Source organism: Triturus cristatus, chromosome 3_1, assembly GCF_964204655.1.
Source record: "Triturus cristatus chromosome 3_1, aTriCri1.1, whole genome shotgun sequence".
NCBI lineage: Eukaryota > Metazoa > Chordata > Amphibia > Caudata > Salamandridae > Triturus > Triturus cristatus.
This window is the reverse complement of record NC_140583.1, coordinates 248,389,063-248,406,093: the sequence shown is the minus strand read 5'-3', so window position 1 is coordinate 248,406,093 and position 17,031 is coordinate 248,389,063. Positions and strand designations below refer to the sequence as shown.

Below are 17,031 nucleotides of genomic sequence, written 5' to 3'. Positions count from 1 at the left end.
CGTGGTGGAGGATGTGGTGGTGGTGGACGTGGACGTGGTGGACGTGGTGGAGGATGTGGTGGTGGTGGACATGGTGGTGGTCGAGGTGGACGTGGTGGTGGTGGACGTGGTGGTGGTGGACGTGGTGGTGGTCGAGGTGGACGTGGTGGTGGTGGAGGTGGACGTGGTGGTGGTGGAGGTGGACGTGGTGGTGGTGGAGGTGGACGTGGTGGTGGAGGTGGACGTGGTGGTGGAGGTGGAGGTGGACGTGGTGGTGGTGGAGGTGGACGTGGTGGTGGTGGAGGTGGACGTGGTGGTGGTGGAGGTGGACGTGGTGGTGGTGGACGTGGTGGTGGTGGTGGTGGTGGTGGTGGACGTGGTGGTGGTAAAGGTGGACGTGGAGGTGGTAAAGGTGGACGTGGTGGAGGATGTGGTGGTGGCAGAGGTGGACGTGGTGGTGGTGGAGAATGTGGTGGCGGAGGTGGACGTGGTGGTGGTGGAGAATGTGGTGGTGGTGTTGGACGTGGTGGTGGTGGTGTTGGACGTGGTGGTGGTGGTGGACATGGTGGTGGTGGACGTGGTGGTGGTGGAGGACGTGGTGGTGGTGGTGGTGGTGGACGTGGTGGTGGTGGAGGACGTGGTGGTGGTGGAGGACGTGGTGGTGATGGTGGACGTGGTGGTGGACGTGGTGGTGGTGGACGTGGTGGTGGTGGACGTGTTGGTGGTGGACGTGTTGGTGGTGGACGTGTTGGTGGTGGACGTGTTGGTGGTGGACGTGTTGGTGGTGGACGTGTTGGTGGTGGACGTGTTGGTGGTGGACGTGTTGGTGGTGGACGTGTTGGTGGTGGACGTGTTGGTGGTGGACGTGTTGGTGGTGGACGTGTTGGTGGTGGACGTGTTGGTGGTGGACGTGTTGGTGGTGGACGTGTTGGTGGTGGACGTGTTGGTGGTGGACGTGTTGGTGGTGGTGGTGGGGTTGGACGTGGTGGTGGTGGTGGGGTTGGACGTGGTGGTGGTGGGGTTGGACGTGGTGGTGGTTGACGTGGTGGTTGTGGGGGCGGAGGTAGACGTGGTGGTAGTGGAGGATGTGGTGGTGGAGGTGGACGTGGTGGTGGTGGAGGTGGACGTGGTGGTGGTGGACGTGGTGGTGGTGGAGGTGGACGTGGTGGTGGTGGAGGTGGTGGTGGAGGTGGTGGTGGTGGACGTGGTGGTGGAGGTGGACGTGGTGGTGGTAAAGGTGGACGTGGCAGAGGTGGACGTGGTAGAGGATGTGGTGGTGGCGGAGGTGGACGTGGTGGTTGTGGAGAATGTGGTGGTGGCGGAGGTGGATGTGGTGGTTGTGGAAAATGTGGCGGAGGTGGACGTGGTGGTGGTGGAGAATGTGGTGGTGGTGTTGGACGTGGTGGTGGTGGTGTTGGACGTGGTGGTGGTGGAGGTGGACGTGGTGGTGGTGGAGGTGGACGTGGTGGTGGTGGAGGTGGACGTGGTGGTGGTGGACGTGGTGGTGGTGGAGGTGGACGTGGTGGTGGTGGTGGAGGTGGACGTGGTGGTGGTAAAGGTGGACGTGGCAGAGGTGGACGTGGTAGAGGATGTGGTGGTGGCGGAGGTGGACGTGGTGGTTGTGGAGAATGTGGTGGTGGCGGAGGTGGATGTGGTGGTTGTGGAAAATGTGGCGGAGGTGGACGTGGTGGTGGTGGAGAATGTGGTGGTGGTGTTGGACGTGGTGGTGGTGGTGTTGGACGTGGTGGTGGTGGTGTTGGACGTGGTGGTGGTGGTGTTGGACGTGGACGTGGTGGGGTTGTACGTGGTGGTTGTGGGGCGGAGGTGGACGTGCTGGTGGTAGAGGATGTGGTGGTGGAGGTGGACGTGGTGGTGGTGGTGGACGTGGTGGTGGTGGTGGTGGACGTGGTGGTGGTGGTGGTGGACGTGATGGAGGTGGACGTGGTGGTGGTGGAGGATGTGGTGGTGGAGGATGTGGTGGTGGGGGACGTGGTGGTGGTGGACGTGGTGGTGGTGGACGTGGTGGTGGTGGAGGTGGTGGATTTGGTGGTGGTGGAGGTGGTGGAGGTGGAGGTGGTGGAGGTGGTGGAGGTGGACGTGGTGGTGGTGGAGGTGGACGTGGTGGTGGTGGAGGTGGTGGTGGAGGTGGTGGTGGTGGTGGACGTGGTGGTGGTGGTGTACGTGGTAGTAGTGGACGTGGGCGAGGTGGTGGAGGTGGACGAGGTGGTGGAGGTGGACGAGGTGGTGGAGGTGGACGAGGTGGTGGTGGAGGACGAGGTGGTGGTGGAGGACGAGGTGGTGGTGGAGGTGGACGTGGGGGCGGAGGTGGACGTGGTGGCGGAGGTGGACATGGTGGTGGCGGAGGTGGACGTGGTGGTGGTGGAGAATGTGGTGGTGGTGTTGGACGTGGTGGTGGTGGTGTTGGACGTGGTGGTGGTGGTGTTGGACGTGGTGGTGGTGGTGTTGGACGTGGTGGTGGTGGTGTTGGACGTGGTGGTGGTGGTGTTGGACGTGGTGGTGTTGGACGTGGTGGTGGTGGTGTTGGACGTGGTGGTAGTGGACGTGGTGGTGGTGGACGTGGTGGTGGTGGACGTGGTGGTGGTGGACGTGGTGGTGGTGGACGTGGTGGTGGTGGACGTGGTGGTGGTGGACGTGGTGGTGGTGGTGGGGTTGGATGTGGTGGTGGTGGGGTTGGACGTGGTGGTGGTGGGGTTGGACGTGGTGGTGGTGGGGTTGGACGTGCTGGTGGTGGAGGAGGTGGATGTGGTGGTGGTGGAGGTGGACGTGGTGGTGGTGGAGGTGGACGTGGTGGTGGTGGAGGTGGACGTGGTGGTGGTGGAGGTGGACATGGTGGGGGCGGAGGTGGACGTGGTGGAGGACGTGGTGGTGGTGGACGTGGTGGAGGTGGATGTGGTGGTGGTGGACGTGGTGGAGGTGGACGTGGTGGAGGTGGACGTGGTGGAGGTGAGGATGTGGTGGAGGTGGAGGTGGTGGTGGAGGTGGTGGTGGAGGACGAGGTGGTGGCGGAGGTGGACGAGGTGGTGGCGGAGGTGGACGAGGTGGTGGCGGAGGTGGAGGTGGTGGCGGAGGTGGAGGTGGTGGCGGAGGTGGTGGTGGTGGAGAATGTGGTGGTGGTGTTGGACGTGGTGGTGGTGGAGAATGTGGTGGTGGTGTTGGACGTGGTGGTGGTGGTGGACGTGGTGGTGGTGGTGGACGTGGTGGTGGTGGTGGACGTGGTGGTGGTGGTGTTGGACGTGGTGGTGGACGTGGTGGTGTTGGACGTGGTGGTGGTGGTGTTGGACGTGGTGGTGGTGGTGTTGGACGTGGTGGTGGTGGTGTTGGACGTGGTGGTGGTGGTGTTGGACGTGGTGGTGGTGGAGGATGTGGTGGTGGACGTGGACGTGGTGGTGGACGTGGACGTGGTGGTGGACGTGGACGTGGTGGTGGACGTGGACGTGGTGGTGGACGTGGACGTGGTGGTGGACGTGGACGTGGTGGTGGACGTGGACGTGGTGGTGGTGGTGGACGTGGTGGTGGTGGTGGACGTGGTGGTGGTGGTGGACGTGGTGGTGGTGGTGGTGGTGGTTGAGGTGGACGTGGTAGGGGCGGAGGTGGAGGATGTGGTGGTGGAGGACGTGGTGGTGGTGGACGTGGTGGTGGTGGACGTGGTGGTGGTGGACGTGGTGGAGGTGGACGTGGTGGAGGTGGACGTGGACGTGGTGGAGGTGGACGTGGACGTGGTGGTGGACGTGGTGGTGGACGTGGTGGTGGTGGTGGACGTGGTGGTGGTGGTGGTGGAGGACGTGGTGGTGGTGGACGTGGTGGTGGTGGACGTGGTGGTGGTGGACGTGGTGGAGGTGGACGTGGTGGAGGTGGACGTGGTGGAGGTGGACGTGGTGGAGGTGGACGTGGACGTGGTGGAGGTGGTGGAGGTGGACGTGGTGGACGTGGTGGAGGTGGACGTGGTGGTGGAGGTGGACGTGGTGGTGGAGGTGGAGGTGGTGGAGGGGGAGGTGGTGGCGGAGGTGGAGGTGGTGACGTGGTGGTGGAGGTGGACGAGGTGGTGGAGGTGGACGAGGTGGTGGAGGTGGAGGTGGTGGACGTGGTGGAGGATGTGGTGGAGGTGGACAAGGTGGAGGAGGTGGACAAGGTGGAGGAGGTGGACGAGGTGGAGGTGGACGAGGTGGTGGAGGTGGACGAGGTGGTGGAGGTGGACGAGGTGGTGGAGGTGGTGGAGGTGGAGGTGGTGGAGGTGGAGGTGGCGGAGGTGGAGGTGGTGGCGGAGGTGGAGGTGGTGGTGGACGTGTCGGTGGTATACGTGTCGGTGGTGGACGTGTCGGTGGTGGACGTGTCGGTGGTGGACGTGTCGGTGGTGGACGTGTCGGTGGTGGACGTGTCGGTGGTGGACGTGTCGGTGGTGGAGGTGGACGAGGTGGTGGAGGTGGACGAGGTGGTGGAGGTGGACGAGGTGGTGGAGGTGGACGAGGTGGTGGAGGTGGACGAGGTGGTGGAGGTGGACGAGGTGGTGGCGGAGGTGGAGGTGGTGGCGGAGGTGGTGGAGGTGGTGGAGGTGGACGAGGTGGTGGAGGTGGACGAGGTGGTGGAGGTGGACGAGGTGGTGGAGGTGGACGAGGTGGTGGAGGTGGACGAGGTGGTGGAGGTGGACGAGGTGGTGGAGGTGGACGAGGTGGTGGAGGTGGAAGAGGTGGAAGAGGTGGACGAGGTGGACAAGGTGGTGGAGGTGGAAGAGGTGGAAGAGGTGGACGAGGTGGACAAGGTGGTGGAGGTGGAAGAGGTGGACGAGGTGGAAGAGGTGGAAGAGGTGGACGAGGTGGAAGAGGTGGAAGAGGTGGAAGAGGTGGAAGAGGTGGTGGAGGTGGTGGCGGAGGTGGCGGAGGTGGCGGAGGTGGAGGTGGTGGTGGACGTGTCGGTGGTGGACGTGTCGGTGGTGGACGTGTCGGTGGTGGACGTGTCGGTGGTGGACGTGTCGGTGGTGGACGTGTCGGTGGTGGACGTGTCGGTGGTGGACGTGTCGGTGGTGGACGTGTCGGTGGTGGACGTGTCGGTGGTGGACGTGTCGGTGGTGGACGTGTCGGTGGTGGACGTGTCGGTGGTGGACGTGTCGGTGGTGGACGTGTCGGTGGTGGACGTGTCGGTGGTGGACGTGTCGGTGGTGGACGTGTCGGTGGTGGACGTGTCGGTGGTGGACGTGTCGGTGGTGGACGTGTCGGTGGTGGACGTGTCGGTGGTGGACGTGTCGGTGGTGGACGTGTCGGTGGTGGACGTGTCGGTGGTGGACGTGTCGGTGGTGGACGTGTCGGTGGTGGACGTGTCGGTGGTGGACGTGTCGGTGGTGGACGAGGTGGTGGTGGTGGACGAGGTGGTGGTGGTGGACGAGGTGGTGGAGGTGGACGAGGTGGTGGAGGTGGACGAGGTGGACGAGGTGGAAGAGGTGGACGAGATGGAGGAGGTGGAGGAGGTGGAGGAGGTGGAGGAGGTGGAGGAGGTGGAGGAGGTGGAGGAGGTGGGAGGTGGAGGAGGTGGAGGAGGTGGTGGAGGTGGTGGCGGATGTGGAGGTGGACGAGGTGGTGGAGGTGGACGAGGTGGTGGAGGAGGACAAGGTGGTGGAGGAGGACAAGGTGGTGGAGGAGGACAAGGTGGTGGAGGAGGACAAGGTGGTGGAGGAGGACAAGGTGGTGGAGGAGGACGAGGTGGTGGAGGTGGTGGATGAGGTGGAGGTGGTGGACGAGGTGGTGGAGGTAGACGAGGTGGTGGTGGAGGTGGACGTGGTGGAGGATGTGGTGTAGGTGGACGTGGTGGAGGTGGACGTGGTGGACGAGGTGGTGGAGGTGGACGAGGTGGTGGCGGAGGTGGAGGTTGTGGCGGAGGCAGAGGTGGTGGCGGAGGCGGAGGTGGTGGAGGTGGACGTGTCGGTGGTGGACGTGTCGGTGGTGGACGTGTCGGTGGTGGACGTGTCGGTGGTGGACGTGTCGGTGGTGGACGTGTCGGTGGTGGACGTGTCGGTGGTGGACGTGTCGGTGGTGGACGTGTCGGTGGTGGACGTGTCGGTGGTGGACGTGTCGGTGGTGGTGGACGAGGTGGTGGTGGACGAGGTGGTGGTGGTGGACGAGGTGGTGGTGGTGGACGAGGTGGTGGTGGTGGACGAGGTGGTGGAGGAGGACGAGGTGGTGGAGGTGGACGAGGTGGCGGAGGTGGACGTTGTGGCAGAGGTGGACGTTGTGGCAGAGGTGGACGTTGTGGCAGAGGTGGACGTTGTGGCAGAGGTGGACGTTGTGGCAGAGGTGGACGTGGTGGCGGAGGTAGACGTGGTGGCGGAGGTAGACGTGGTGGTGGAGGTGGACGAGGTGGTGGAGGTGGACGAGGTGGTGGAGGTGGACGAGGTGGTGGAGGTGGACGAGGTGGTGGAGGTGGCCGAGGTGGAGGTGGTGGCGGAGGTGGAGGTGGTGGCGGAGGTGGAGGTGGTGGCGGAGGTGGAGGTGGTGGAGGTGGACGTGTCGGTGGTGGACGTGTCGGTGGTGGACGAGGTGGTGGTGGTGGACGAGGTGGTGGTGGTGGACGAGGTGGTGGTGGTGGACGAGGTGGTGGTGGTGGACGAGGTGGTGGTGGTGGACGAGGTGGTGGTGGTGGACGAGGTGGTGGACGAGGTGGTGGAGGTGGACGAGGTGGTGGAGGTGGACGAGGGCGAGGTGGTGGACGAGGTAGAGGTGGTGGACGAGGTGGAGGTGGTGGACGAGGTGGTGGAGGTGGACGAGGTGGTGGAGGTGGACGAGGTGGTGGAGGAGGACGAGGTGGTGGAGGTGGACGAGGTGGTGGAGGTGGACGAGGTGGTGGAGGTGGACGAGGTGGTGGAGGTGGACGAGGTGGAGGTGGTGGACGAGGTGGTGGAGGTGGACGAGGTGGTGGAGGAGGACGAGGTGGTGGAGGAGGACGAGGTGGTGGACGAGGTGCTGGAGGTGGACGAGGTGCTGGAGGTGGACGAGGTGCTGGAGGTGGACGAGGTGCTGGAGGTGGACGAGGTGCTGGAGGTGGACGAGGTGCTGGAGGTGGACGAGGTGCTGGAGGTGGACGAGGTGCTGGAGGTGGACGAGGTGCTGGAGGTGGACGAGGTGCTGGAGGTGGAGGTGGTGGCGGAGGTGGAGGTGGTGGCGGAGGTGGTGGCGGAGGTGGAGGTGGAGGTGGTGGCGGAGGTGGAGGTGGAGGTGGTGGCGGAGGTGGAGGTGGAGGTGGTGGAGAATGTGGTGGTGGTGGTGGTGGTGTTGGACGTGGTGGTGGTGGTGTTGGACGTGGTGGTGGTGGACGTGGTGGTGGACGTGGTGGTGGACGTGGTGGTGGACGTGGTGGTGGTGGTGGACGTGGTGGTGGTGGACGTGGTGGTGGTGGGGTTGGACGTGGTGGTGGTGGGGCGGAGGTGGACGTGCTGGTGGTGGAGGATGTGGTGGTGGAGGTGGACGTGGTGGTGGTGGTGGAGGTGGACGTGGTGGTGGTGGAGGTGGACGTGGTGGGGGCGGAGGTGGGGGGGCGGAGGTGGAGGACGTGGTGGTGGAGGACGTGGTGGTGGTGGACGTGGTGGTGGAGGTGGTGCTGGAGGTGGACGTGGTGGAGGTGGACGTGGTGGAGGTGGAGGATGTGGTGGAGATGGAGGATGTGGTGGAGGTGGAGGATGTGGTGGAGGTGGAGGATGTGGTGGAGGTGGAGGAGGTGGTGGAGGTGGAGGATGTGGTGGAGGTGGACGTAGTGGAGGTGGACGTGGTGGACGTGGTGGAGGTGGAGGATGTGGTGGTGGTGGAGGTGGACGTGGTGGTGGTGGAGGATGTGGTGGTGGTGTTGGACGTGGTGGTGGTGGTGGTGTTGGACGTGGTGGTGGTGGTGGTGTTGGACGTGGTGGTGGTGGTGGTGTTGGACGTGGTGCGGTTGGACGTGGTGGTTGTGGGGGCGGAGGTGGACGTGGTGGTGGTGGAGGATGTGGTGGTGGAGGATGTGGTGGTGGAGGTGGACGTGGTGGTGGTGGAGGTGGACGTGGAGGTGGACGTGGTGGTGGTGGAGGTGGACGTGGTGGTGGTGGAGGTGGACGTGGTGGACGTGGTGGTGGTGGAGGTGGACGTGGTGGTGGTGGAGGTGGACGTGGTGGTGGTGGTGGTGGAGGTGGACGTGGTGGTGGTGGTAAAGGTGGACGTGGTGGTGGTAAAGGTGGACGTGGTGGTGGTAAAGGTGGACGTGGTGGAGGATGTGGTGGTGGCAGAGGTGGACGTGGTGGTGGTGGAGAATGTGGTGGCGGAGGTGGACGTGGTGGTGGTGGAGAATGTGGTGGTGGAGGTGGACGTGGTGGTGGTGGAGAATGTGGTGGTGGAGGTGGACGTGGTGGTGGTGTTGGACGTGGTGGTGGTGGTGGTGTTGGACGTGGTGGTGGTGGTAGACATGGTGGTGGTGGACGTGGTGGTGGTGGGGTTGGACGTGGTGGTTGTGGGGCGGAGGTGGACGTGCTGGTGGTGGAGGATGTGGTGGTGGAGGTGGACGTGGTGGTGGTGGTGGACGTGGTGGAGGATGTGGTGGTGGTGGACATGGTGGTGGTCGAGGTGGATGTGGTGGTGGACGTGGTGGTGGTGGAGGTGGACGTGGTGGTGGTGGAGGTGGACGTGGTGGTGGTGGAGGTGGAGGTGGACGTGGTGGAGGTGGAGGTGGACGTGGTGGTGGTGGAGGTGGACGTGGTGGTGGTGGACGTGGTGGTGGTGGACGTGGTGGTGGTGGACGTGGTGGTGGTGGACGTGGTGGTGGTGGTGGTGGACGTGGTGGTGGTGGACGTGGTGGTGGTGGTGGTGGACGTGGTGGTGGTGGAGGTGGACGTGGTGGTGGTGGAGGTGGACGTGGTGGTGGTGGAGGTGGACGTGGTGGTGGTGGAGGTGGACGTGGTGGTGGTGGAGGTGGACGTGGTGGAGGTGGAGGTGGACGTGGTGGTGGTGGAGGTGGACGTGGTGGTGGTGGAGGTGGACGTGGTGGTGGTGGAGGTGGACGTGGTGGTGGTGGACGTGGTGGTGGTGGTGGTAAAGGTGGACGTGGAGGTGGTAAAGGTGGACGTGGTGGAGGATGTGGTGGTGGCAGAGGTGGACGTGGTGGTGGTGGAGAATGTGGTGGCGGAGGTGGACGTGGTGGTGGTGGAGAATGTGGTGGTGGTGTTGGACGTGGTGGTGGTGGTGGTGTTGGACGTGGTGGTGGTGGTGGACATGGTGGTGGTGGACGTGGTGGTGGTGGAGGACGTGGTGGTGGTGGTGGTGGTGGTGGTGGACGTGGTGGTGGTGGAGGACGTGGTGGTGGTGGAGGACGTGGTGGTGGTGGAGGACGTGTTGGTGGTGGTGGACGTGTTGGTGGTGGTGGACGTGTTGGTGGTGGACGTGTTGGTGGTGGACGTGTTGGTGGTGGACGTGTTGGTGGTGGACGTGTTGGTGGTGGACGTGTTGGTGGTGGTGGTGGGGTTGGACGTGGTGGTGGTGGTGGGGTTGGACGTGGTGGTGGTGGGGTTGGACGTGGTGGTGGTGGACGTGGTGGTTGTGGGGGCGGAGGTGGACGTGGTGGTAGTGGAGGATGTGGTGGTGGAGGTGGACGTGGTGGTGGTGGAGGTGGACGTGGTGGTGGTGGACGTGGTGGTGGTGGAGGTGGACGTGGTGGTGGTGGTGGTGGAGGTGGTGGTGGTGGAGGTGGACGTGGTGGTGGTAAAGGTGGACGTGGCAGAGGTGGACGTGGTAGAGGATGTGGTGGCGGCGGAGGTGGACGTTGTGGTTGTGGAGAATGTGGTGGTGGCGGAGGTGGATGTGGTGGTTGTGGAAAATGTGGCGGAGGTGGACGTGGTGGTGGTGGAGAATGTGGTGGTGGTGGAGAATGTGGTGGTGGTGTTGGACGTGGACGTGGTGGGGTTGTACGTGGTGGTTGTGGGGCGGAGGTGGACGTGCTGGTGGTAGAGGATGTGGTGGTGGAGGTGGACGTGGTGGTGGTGGTGGACGTGGTGGTGGTGGTGGTGGACGTGGTGGTGGTGGAGGTGGACGTGATGGAGGTGGACGTGATGGAGGTGGACGTGGTGGTGGTGGAGGATGTGGTGGTGGGGGACATGGTGGTGGTGGACGTGGTGGTGGTGGTGGTGGACGTGGTGGTGGTGGAGGTGGTGGTGGTGGATGTGGTGGTGGTGGAGGTGGTGGAGGTGGACGTGGTGGTGGTGGAGGTGGACGTGGTGGTGGTGGAGGTGGACGTGGTGGTGGTGGAGGTGGTGGTGGTGGATGTGGTGGTGGTGGTGGACGTGGTGGTGGTGGTGGACGTGGTGGTGGTGGAGGTGGACGAGGTGGTGGAGGTGGACGAGGTGGTGGAGGTGGACGAGGTGGTGGAGGTGGACGAGGTGGTGGAGGTGGACGAGGTGGTGGTGGAGGACGAGGTGGTGGTGGAGGACGAGGTGGTGGTGGAGGTGGACGTGGTGGTGGTGGAGGTGGACGTGGTGGTGGTGGAGGTGGACGTGGTGGTGGTGGAGGTGGACGTGGTGGCGGAGGTGGACATGGTGGTGGCGGAGGTGGACGTGGTGGTGGTGAATGTGGTGGTGGTGGTGTTGGACGTGGTGGTGGTGTTGGACGTGGTGGTGGTGGTGTTGGACGTGGTGGTGGTGGTGTTGGACGTGGTGGTGGTGGTGTTGGACGTGGTGGTGGTGGTGTTGGACGTGGTGGTGGTGGTGTTGGACGTGGTGGTGTTGGACGTGGTGGTGGTGGTGTTGGACGTGGTGGTAGTGGACGTGGTGGTGGTGGATGTGGTGGTGGTGGACGTGGTGGTGGTGGACGTGGTGGTGGTGGACGTGGTGGTGGTGGACGTGGTGGTGGTGGACGTGGTGGTGGTGGACGTGGTGGTGGTGGACGTGGTGGTGGTGGTGGGGTTGGATGTGGTGGTGGTGGGGTTGGACGTGGTGGTGGTGGGGTTGGACGTGGTGGTGGTGGGGTTGGACGTGGTGGTGGTGGGGCGGAGGTGGACGTGCTGGTGGTGGAGGAGGTGGATGTGGTGGTGGTGGAGGAGGTGGATGTGGTGGTGGTGGAGGTGGACGTGGTGGTGGTGGAGGTGGACGTGGTGGTGGTGGAGGTGGACATGGTGGGGGCGGAGGTGGACGTGGTGGTGGTGGAGGATGTGGTGGTGGAGGACGTGGTGGTGGTGGACGTGGTGGAGGTGGACGTGGTGGAGGTGGACGTGGTGGAGGTGGACGTGGTGGAGGTGGACGTGGTGGAGGTGGACGTGGTGGAGGTGGACGTGGTGGAGGTGGACGTGGTGGAGGTGGACGTGGTGGAGGTGGTGGCGGAGGTGGAGGTGGTGGTGGAGGACGAGGTGGTGGTGGAGGTGGACGAGGTGGTGGCGGAGGTGGACGAGGTGGTGGCGGAGGTGGACGAGGTGGTGGCGGAGGTGGACGAGGTGGTGGCGGAGGTGGACGAGGTGGTGGCGGAGGTGGACGAGGTGGTGGCGGAGGTGGACGAGGTGGTGGCGGAGGTGGAGGTGGTGGCGGAGGTGGAGGTGGTGGCGGAGGTGGTGGTGGTGGTGGAGAATGTGGTGGTGGTGGTGGACGTGGTGGTGGTGGTGGACGTGGTGGTGGTGGTGTTGGACATGGTGGTGGACGTGGTGGTGGTGGTGTTGGACGTGGTGGTGGTGGTGTTGGACGTGGTGGTGGTGGTGTTGGACGTGGTGGTGGTGGTGTTGGACGTGGTGGTGGTGGTGGACGTGGTGGTGGTGGAGGATGTGGTGGTGGACGTGGTGGTGGACGTGGACGTGGTGGTGGACGTGGACGTGGTGGTGGACGTGGACGTGGTGGTGGACGTGGACGTGGTGGTGGACGTGGACGTGGTGGTGGACGTGGACGTGGTGGTGGACGTGGACGTGGTGGTGGACGTGGACGTGGTGGTGGACGTGGTGGTGGTGGTGGACGTGGTGGTGGTGGTGGTGGAGGTGGACGTGGTAGGGGCGGAGGTGGAGGATGTGGTGGTGGTGGACGTGGTGGTGGTGGACGTGGTGGTGGTGGACGTGGTGGTGGTGGACGTGGTGGTGGTGGACGTGGTGGTGGTGGTGGACGTGGTGGTGGTGGTGGACGTGGTGGTGGACGTGGTGGAGGTGGACGTGGTAGGGGCGGAGGTGGAGGATGTGGTGGTGGAGGACGTGGTGGTGGTGGACGTGGTGGTGGTGGACGTGGTGGTGGTGGACGTGGTGGTGGTGGACGTGGTGGTGGTGGACATGGTGGTGGTGGACGTGGTGGAGGTGGACGTGGTGGAGGTGGACGTGGACGTGGTGGAGGTGGACGTGGACGTGGTGGAGGTGGACGTGGACGTGGTGGAGGTGGAGGTGGTGGAGGTGGACGTGGTGGATGTGGTGGAGGTGGACGTGGTGGCGGAGGTGGACGTGGTGGTGGTGAATGTGGTGGTGGTGGTGTTGGACGTGGTGGTGGTGTTGGACGTGGTGGTGGTGGTGTTGGACGTGGTGGTGGTGGTGTTGGACGTGGTGGTGGTGGTGTTGGACGTGGTGGTGGTGGTGTTGGACGTGGTGGTGGTGGTGTTGGACGTGGTGGTGTTGGACGTGGTGGTGGTGGTGTTGGACGTGGTGGTAGTGGACGTGGTGGTGGTGGATGTGGTGGTGGTGGACGTGGTGGTGGTGGACGTGGTGGTGGTGGACGTGGTGGTGGTGGACGTGGTGGTGATGGACGTGGTGGTGGTGGACGTGGTGGTGGTGGTGGGGTTGGATGTGGTGGTGGTGGGGTTGGACGTGGTGGTGGTGGGGTTGGACGTGGTGGTGGTGGGGTTGGACGTGGTGGTGGTGGGGCGGAGGTGGACGTGCTGGTGGTGGAGGAGGTGGATGTGGTGGTGGTGGAGGTGGACGTGGTGGTGGTGGAGGTGGACGTGGTGGTGGTGGAGGTGGACATGGTGGGGGCGGAGGTGGACGTGGTGGTGGTGGAGGATGTGGTGGTGGAGGACGTGGTGGTGGTGGACGTGGTGGAGGTGGACGTGGTGGAGGTGGACGTGGTGGAGGTGGACGTGGTGGAGGTGGACGTGGTGGAGGTGGACGTGGTGGAGGTGGACGTGGTGGAGGTGGACGTGGTGGAGGTGGTGGCGGAGGTGGAGGTGGTGGCGGAGGACGAGGTGGTGGTGGAGGACGAGGTGGTGGTGGAGGTGGACGAGGTGGTGGCGGAGGTGGACGAGGTGGTGGCGGAGGTGGACGAGGTGGTGGCGGAGGTGGACGAGGTGGTGGCGGAGGATGTGGTGGTGGTGGTGGACGTGGTGGTGGTGGTGGACGTGGTGGTGGTGGTGTTGGACATGGTGGTGGACGTGGTGGTGGTGGTGTTGGACGTGGTGGTGGTGGTGTTGGACGTGGTGGTGGTGGTGTTGGACGTGGTGGTGGTGGTGTTGGACGTGGTGGTGGTGGTGGACGTGGTGGTGGTGGAGGATGTGGTGGTGGAGGTGGACGTGGTGGTGGACGTGGACGTGGTGGTGGACGTGGACGTGGTGGTGGACGTGGACGTGGTGGTGGACGTGGACGTGGTGGTGGACGTGGACGTGGTGGTGGACGTGGACGTGGTGGTGGACGTGGACGTGGTGGTGGACGTGGACGTGGTGGTGGACGTGGTGGTGGTGGTGGACGTGGTGGTGGTGGTGGTGGAGGTGGACGTGGTAGGGGCGGAGGTGGAGGATGTGGTGGTGGAGGACGTGGTGGTGGTGGACGTGGTGGTGGTGGACGTGGTGGTGGTGGACGTGGTGGTGGTGGACGTGGTGGTGGTGGACGTGGTGGTGGTGGACGTGGTGGTGGTGGACGTGGTGGTGGTGGACGTGGTGGTGGTGGACGTGGTGGTGGTGGTGGACGTGGTGGTGGTGGTGGACGTGGTGGTGGACGTGGTGGAGGTGGACGTGGTAGGGGCGGAGGTGGAGGATGTGGTGGTGGAGGACGTGGTGGTGGTGGACGTGGTGGTGGTGGACGTGGTGGTGGTGGACGTGGTGGTGGTGGACGTGGTGGTGGTGGACGTGGTGGAGGTGGACGTGGTGGAGGTGGAGGTGGTGGAGGTGGACGTGGTGGAGGTGGACGTGGACGTGGACGTGGTGGACGTGGACGTGGTGGAGGTGGTGGAGGTGGACGTGGTGGATGTGGTGGAGGTGGACGTGGTGGTGGAGGTGGACGTGGTGGTGGAGGAGGGGGAGGTGGTGGCGGAGGTGGAGGTGGTGGCGGAGGTGGTGGACGTGGTGGTGGAGGTGGACGAGGTGGTGGAGGTGGACGAGGTGGTGGAGGTGGACGAGGTGGTGGAGGTGGAGGTGGTGGACGTGGTGGAGGATGTGGTGGAGGTGGACAAGGTGGAGGAGGTGGACGAGGTGGAGGTGGACGAGGTGGTGGTGGTGGACGAGGTGGTGGTGGTGGACGAGGTGGTGGTGGTGGACGAGGTGGTGGAGGTGGACGAGGTGGTGGAGGTGGACGAGGTGGTGGAGGTGGACGAGGTGGTGGAGGTGGACGAGGTGGTGGAGGTGGACGAGGTGGTGGAGGTGGACGAGGTGGTGGAGGTGGACGAGGTGGTGGAGGTGGACGAGGTGGTGGAGGTGGACGAGGTGGTGGAGGTGGAAGAGGTGGACGAGGTGGAAGAGGTGGACGAGGTGGACGAGGTGGTGGAGGTGGACGAGATGGAGGAGGTGGACGAGGTGGAGGAGGTGGAGGAGGTGGAGGAGGTGGAGGAGGTGGTGGAGGTGGTGGCGGATGTGGGGGTGGACGAGGTGGTGGAGGTGGACGAGGTGGTGGAGGTGGTGGTGGAGGTGGTGGCGGAGGTGGAGGTGGTGGCGGAGGTGGAGGCGGAGGTGGAGGTGGTGGCGGAGGTGGAGGTGGTGGTGGAGGTGGAGGTGGACGTGGAGGTGGTGGTGGACGTGTCGGTGGTGGACGTGTCGGTGGTGGACGAGGTGGTGGAGGTGGACGAGGTGGTGGAGGTGGACGAGGTGGTGGAGGTGGACGAGGTGGTGGAGGTGGACGAGGTGGTGGAGGTGGACGAGGTGGTGGAGGTGGACGAGGTGGTGGCGGAGGTGGAGGTGGTGGCGGAGGTGGTGGAGGTGGTGGAGGTGGTGGAGGTGGACGAGGTGGTGGAGGTGGACGAGGTGGTGGAGGTGGACGAGGTGGTGGAGGTGGACGAGGTGGTGGAGGTGGACGAGGTGGTGGAGGTGGACGAGGTGGTGGCGGAGGTGGAGGTGGTGGCGGAGGTGGAGGAGGTGGTGGAGGTGGACGAGGTGGACGTGGTGGAGGATGTGGTGGAGGTGGACGAGGTGGACGAGGTGGTGGAGGTGGACGAGGTGGTGGAGGTGGTGGAGGTGGTGGAGGTGGTGGAGGTGGTGGAGGTGGTGGAGGTGGTGGAGGTGGTGGAGGTGGTGGAGGTGGACGAGGTGGTGGAGGTGGTGGTGGAGGTGGTGGAGGTGGTGGAGGTGGTGGCGGAGGTGGAGGTGGTGGAGGTGGACGTGTCGGTGGTGGACGTGTCGGTGGTGGTGGACGAGGTGGTGGTGGTGGACGAGGTGGCGGAGGTGGACGAGGTGGCAGAGGTGGACGTTGTGGCAGAGGTGGACGTTGTGGCGGAGGTGGACGAGGTGGCGGAGGTGGACGAGGTGGCGGAGGTGGACGAGGTGGTGGAGGTGGACGAGGTGGTGGAGGTGGACGAGGTGGTGGAGGTGGACGAGGTGGTGGAGGTGGACGAGGTGGTGGAGGTGGACGAGGTGGTGGAGGTGGTGGCGGAGGTGGAGGTGGTGGCGGAGGTGGAGGTGGTGGCGGAGGTGGAGGTGGTGGCGGAGGTGGAGGTGGTGGAGGTGGACGTGTCGGTGGTGGACGTGTCGGTGGTGGACGAGGTGGTGGTGGTGGACGAGGTGGTGGTGGTGGACGAGGTGGTGGTGGTGGACGAGGTGGTGGTGGTGGACGAGGTGGTGGTGGTGGACGAGGTGGTGGTGGTGGACGAGGTGGTGGTGGTGGACGAGGTGGTGGAGGTGGACGAGGTGGTGGAGGTGGACGAGGTGGTGGACGAGGTGGAGGTGGTGGACGAGGTGGAGGTGGTGGACGAGGTGGTGGAGGTGGACGAGGTGGTGGAGGTGGACGAGGTGGTGGAGGTGGACGAGGTGGTGGAGGAGGACGAGGTGGTGGAGGTGGACGAGGTGGTGGAGGTGGACGAGGTGGAGGTGGTGGACGAGGTGGTGGAGGTGGACGAGGTGGTGGAGGTGGTGGTGGAGGTGGTGGAGGTGGTGGAGGTGGTGGCGGAGGTGGAGGTGGTGGAGGTGGACGTGTCGGTGGTGGACGTGTCGGTGGTGGACGTGTCGGTGGTGGACGTGTCGGTGGTGGACGTGTCGGTGGTGGACGTGTCGGTGGTGGACGTGTCGGTGGTGGACGTGTCGGTGGTGGACGTGTCGGTGGTGGACGTGTCGGTGGTGGACGTGTCGGTGGTGGACGTGTCGGTGGTGGACGTGTCGGTGGTGGACGTGTCGGTGGTGGACGTGGTGGAGGAGGACGAGGTGGCGGAGGTGGACGAGGTGGCAGAGGTGGACGTTGTGACAGAGGTGGACGTTGTGGCGGAGGTGGACGAGGTGGCGGAGGTGGACGAGGTGGCGGAGGTGGACGAGGTGGCGGAGGTGGACGAGGTGGTGGAGGTGGACGAGGTGGCGGAGGTGGACGAGGTGGTGGAGGTGGACGAGGTGGTGGAGGTGGACGAGGTGGTGGAGGTGGACGAGGTGGTGGAGGTGGACGAGGTGGTGGAGGTGGACGAGGTGGTGGTGGCGGAGGTGGAGGTGGTGGCGGAGGTGGAGGTGGTGGCGGAGGTGGACGAGGTGGTGGAGGTGGACGAGGTGGTGGAGGTGGACGAGGTGGTGGAGGTGGACGAGGTGGTGGAGGTGGACGAGGTGGTGGTGGACGTGGTGGTGGTGGACGTGGTGGTGGTGGACGAGGTGGTGGAGGTGGACGAGGTGGTGGAGGTGGACGAGGTGGTGGTGGCGGAGGTGGAGGTGGTGGCGGAGGTGGAGGTGGTGGCGGAGGTGGAGGTGG

At 65.6% G+C, this 17,031-nt stretch overlaps 2 protein-coding genes across 7 annotated transcripts in view; both read right to left on the bottom strand.

Moving 5' to 3' along the window:
* The window catches only part of CSK (C-terminal Src kinase), a 528,738-nt gene that overhangs the window by 322,317 nt on the left and 189,390 nt on the right, over positions 1-17,031 (bottom strand). The gene's annotated exons all lie outside the window — the stretch shown is intronic.
* The window catches only part of LOC146860033 (uncharacterized), a 33,459-nt gene that overhangs the window by 13,249 nt on the left and 3,179 nt on the right, over positions 1-17,031 (bottom strand). Inside the window, exons 4-5 of the mRNA XM_085646130.1 lie at positions 16,673-16,891; positions 15,819-16,051 (exon numbers count right to left, since the gene is read on the bottom strand). Coding sequence (XP_085502256.1) covers positions 15,819-16,051; positions 16,673-16,891 — 452 coding nt within the window. The remainder of the gene's footprint in view (positions 1-15,818; positions 16,052-16,672; positions 16,892-17,031) is intronic.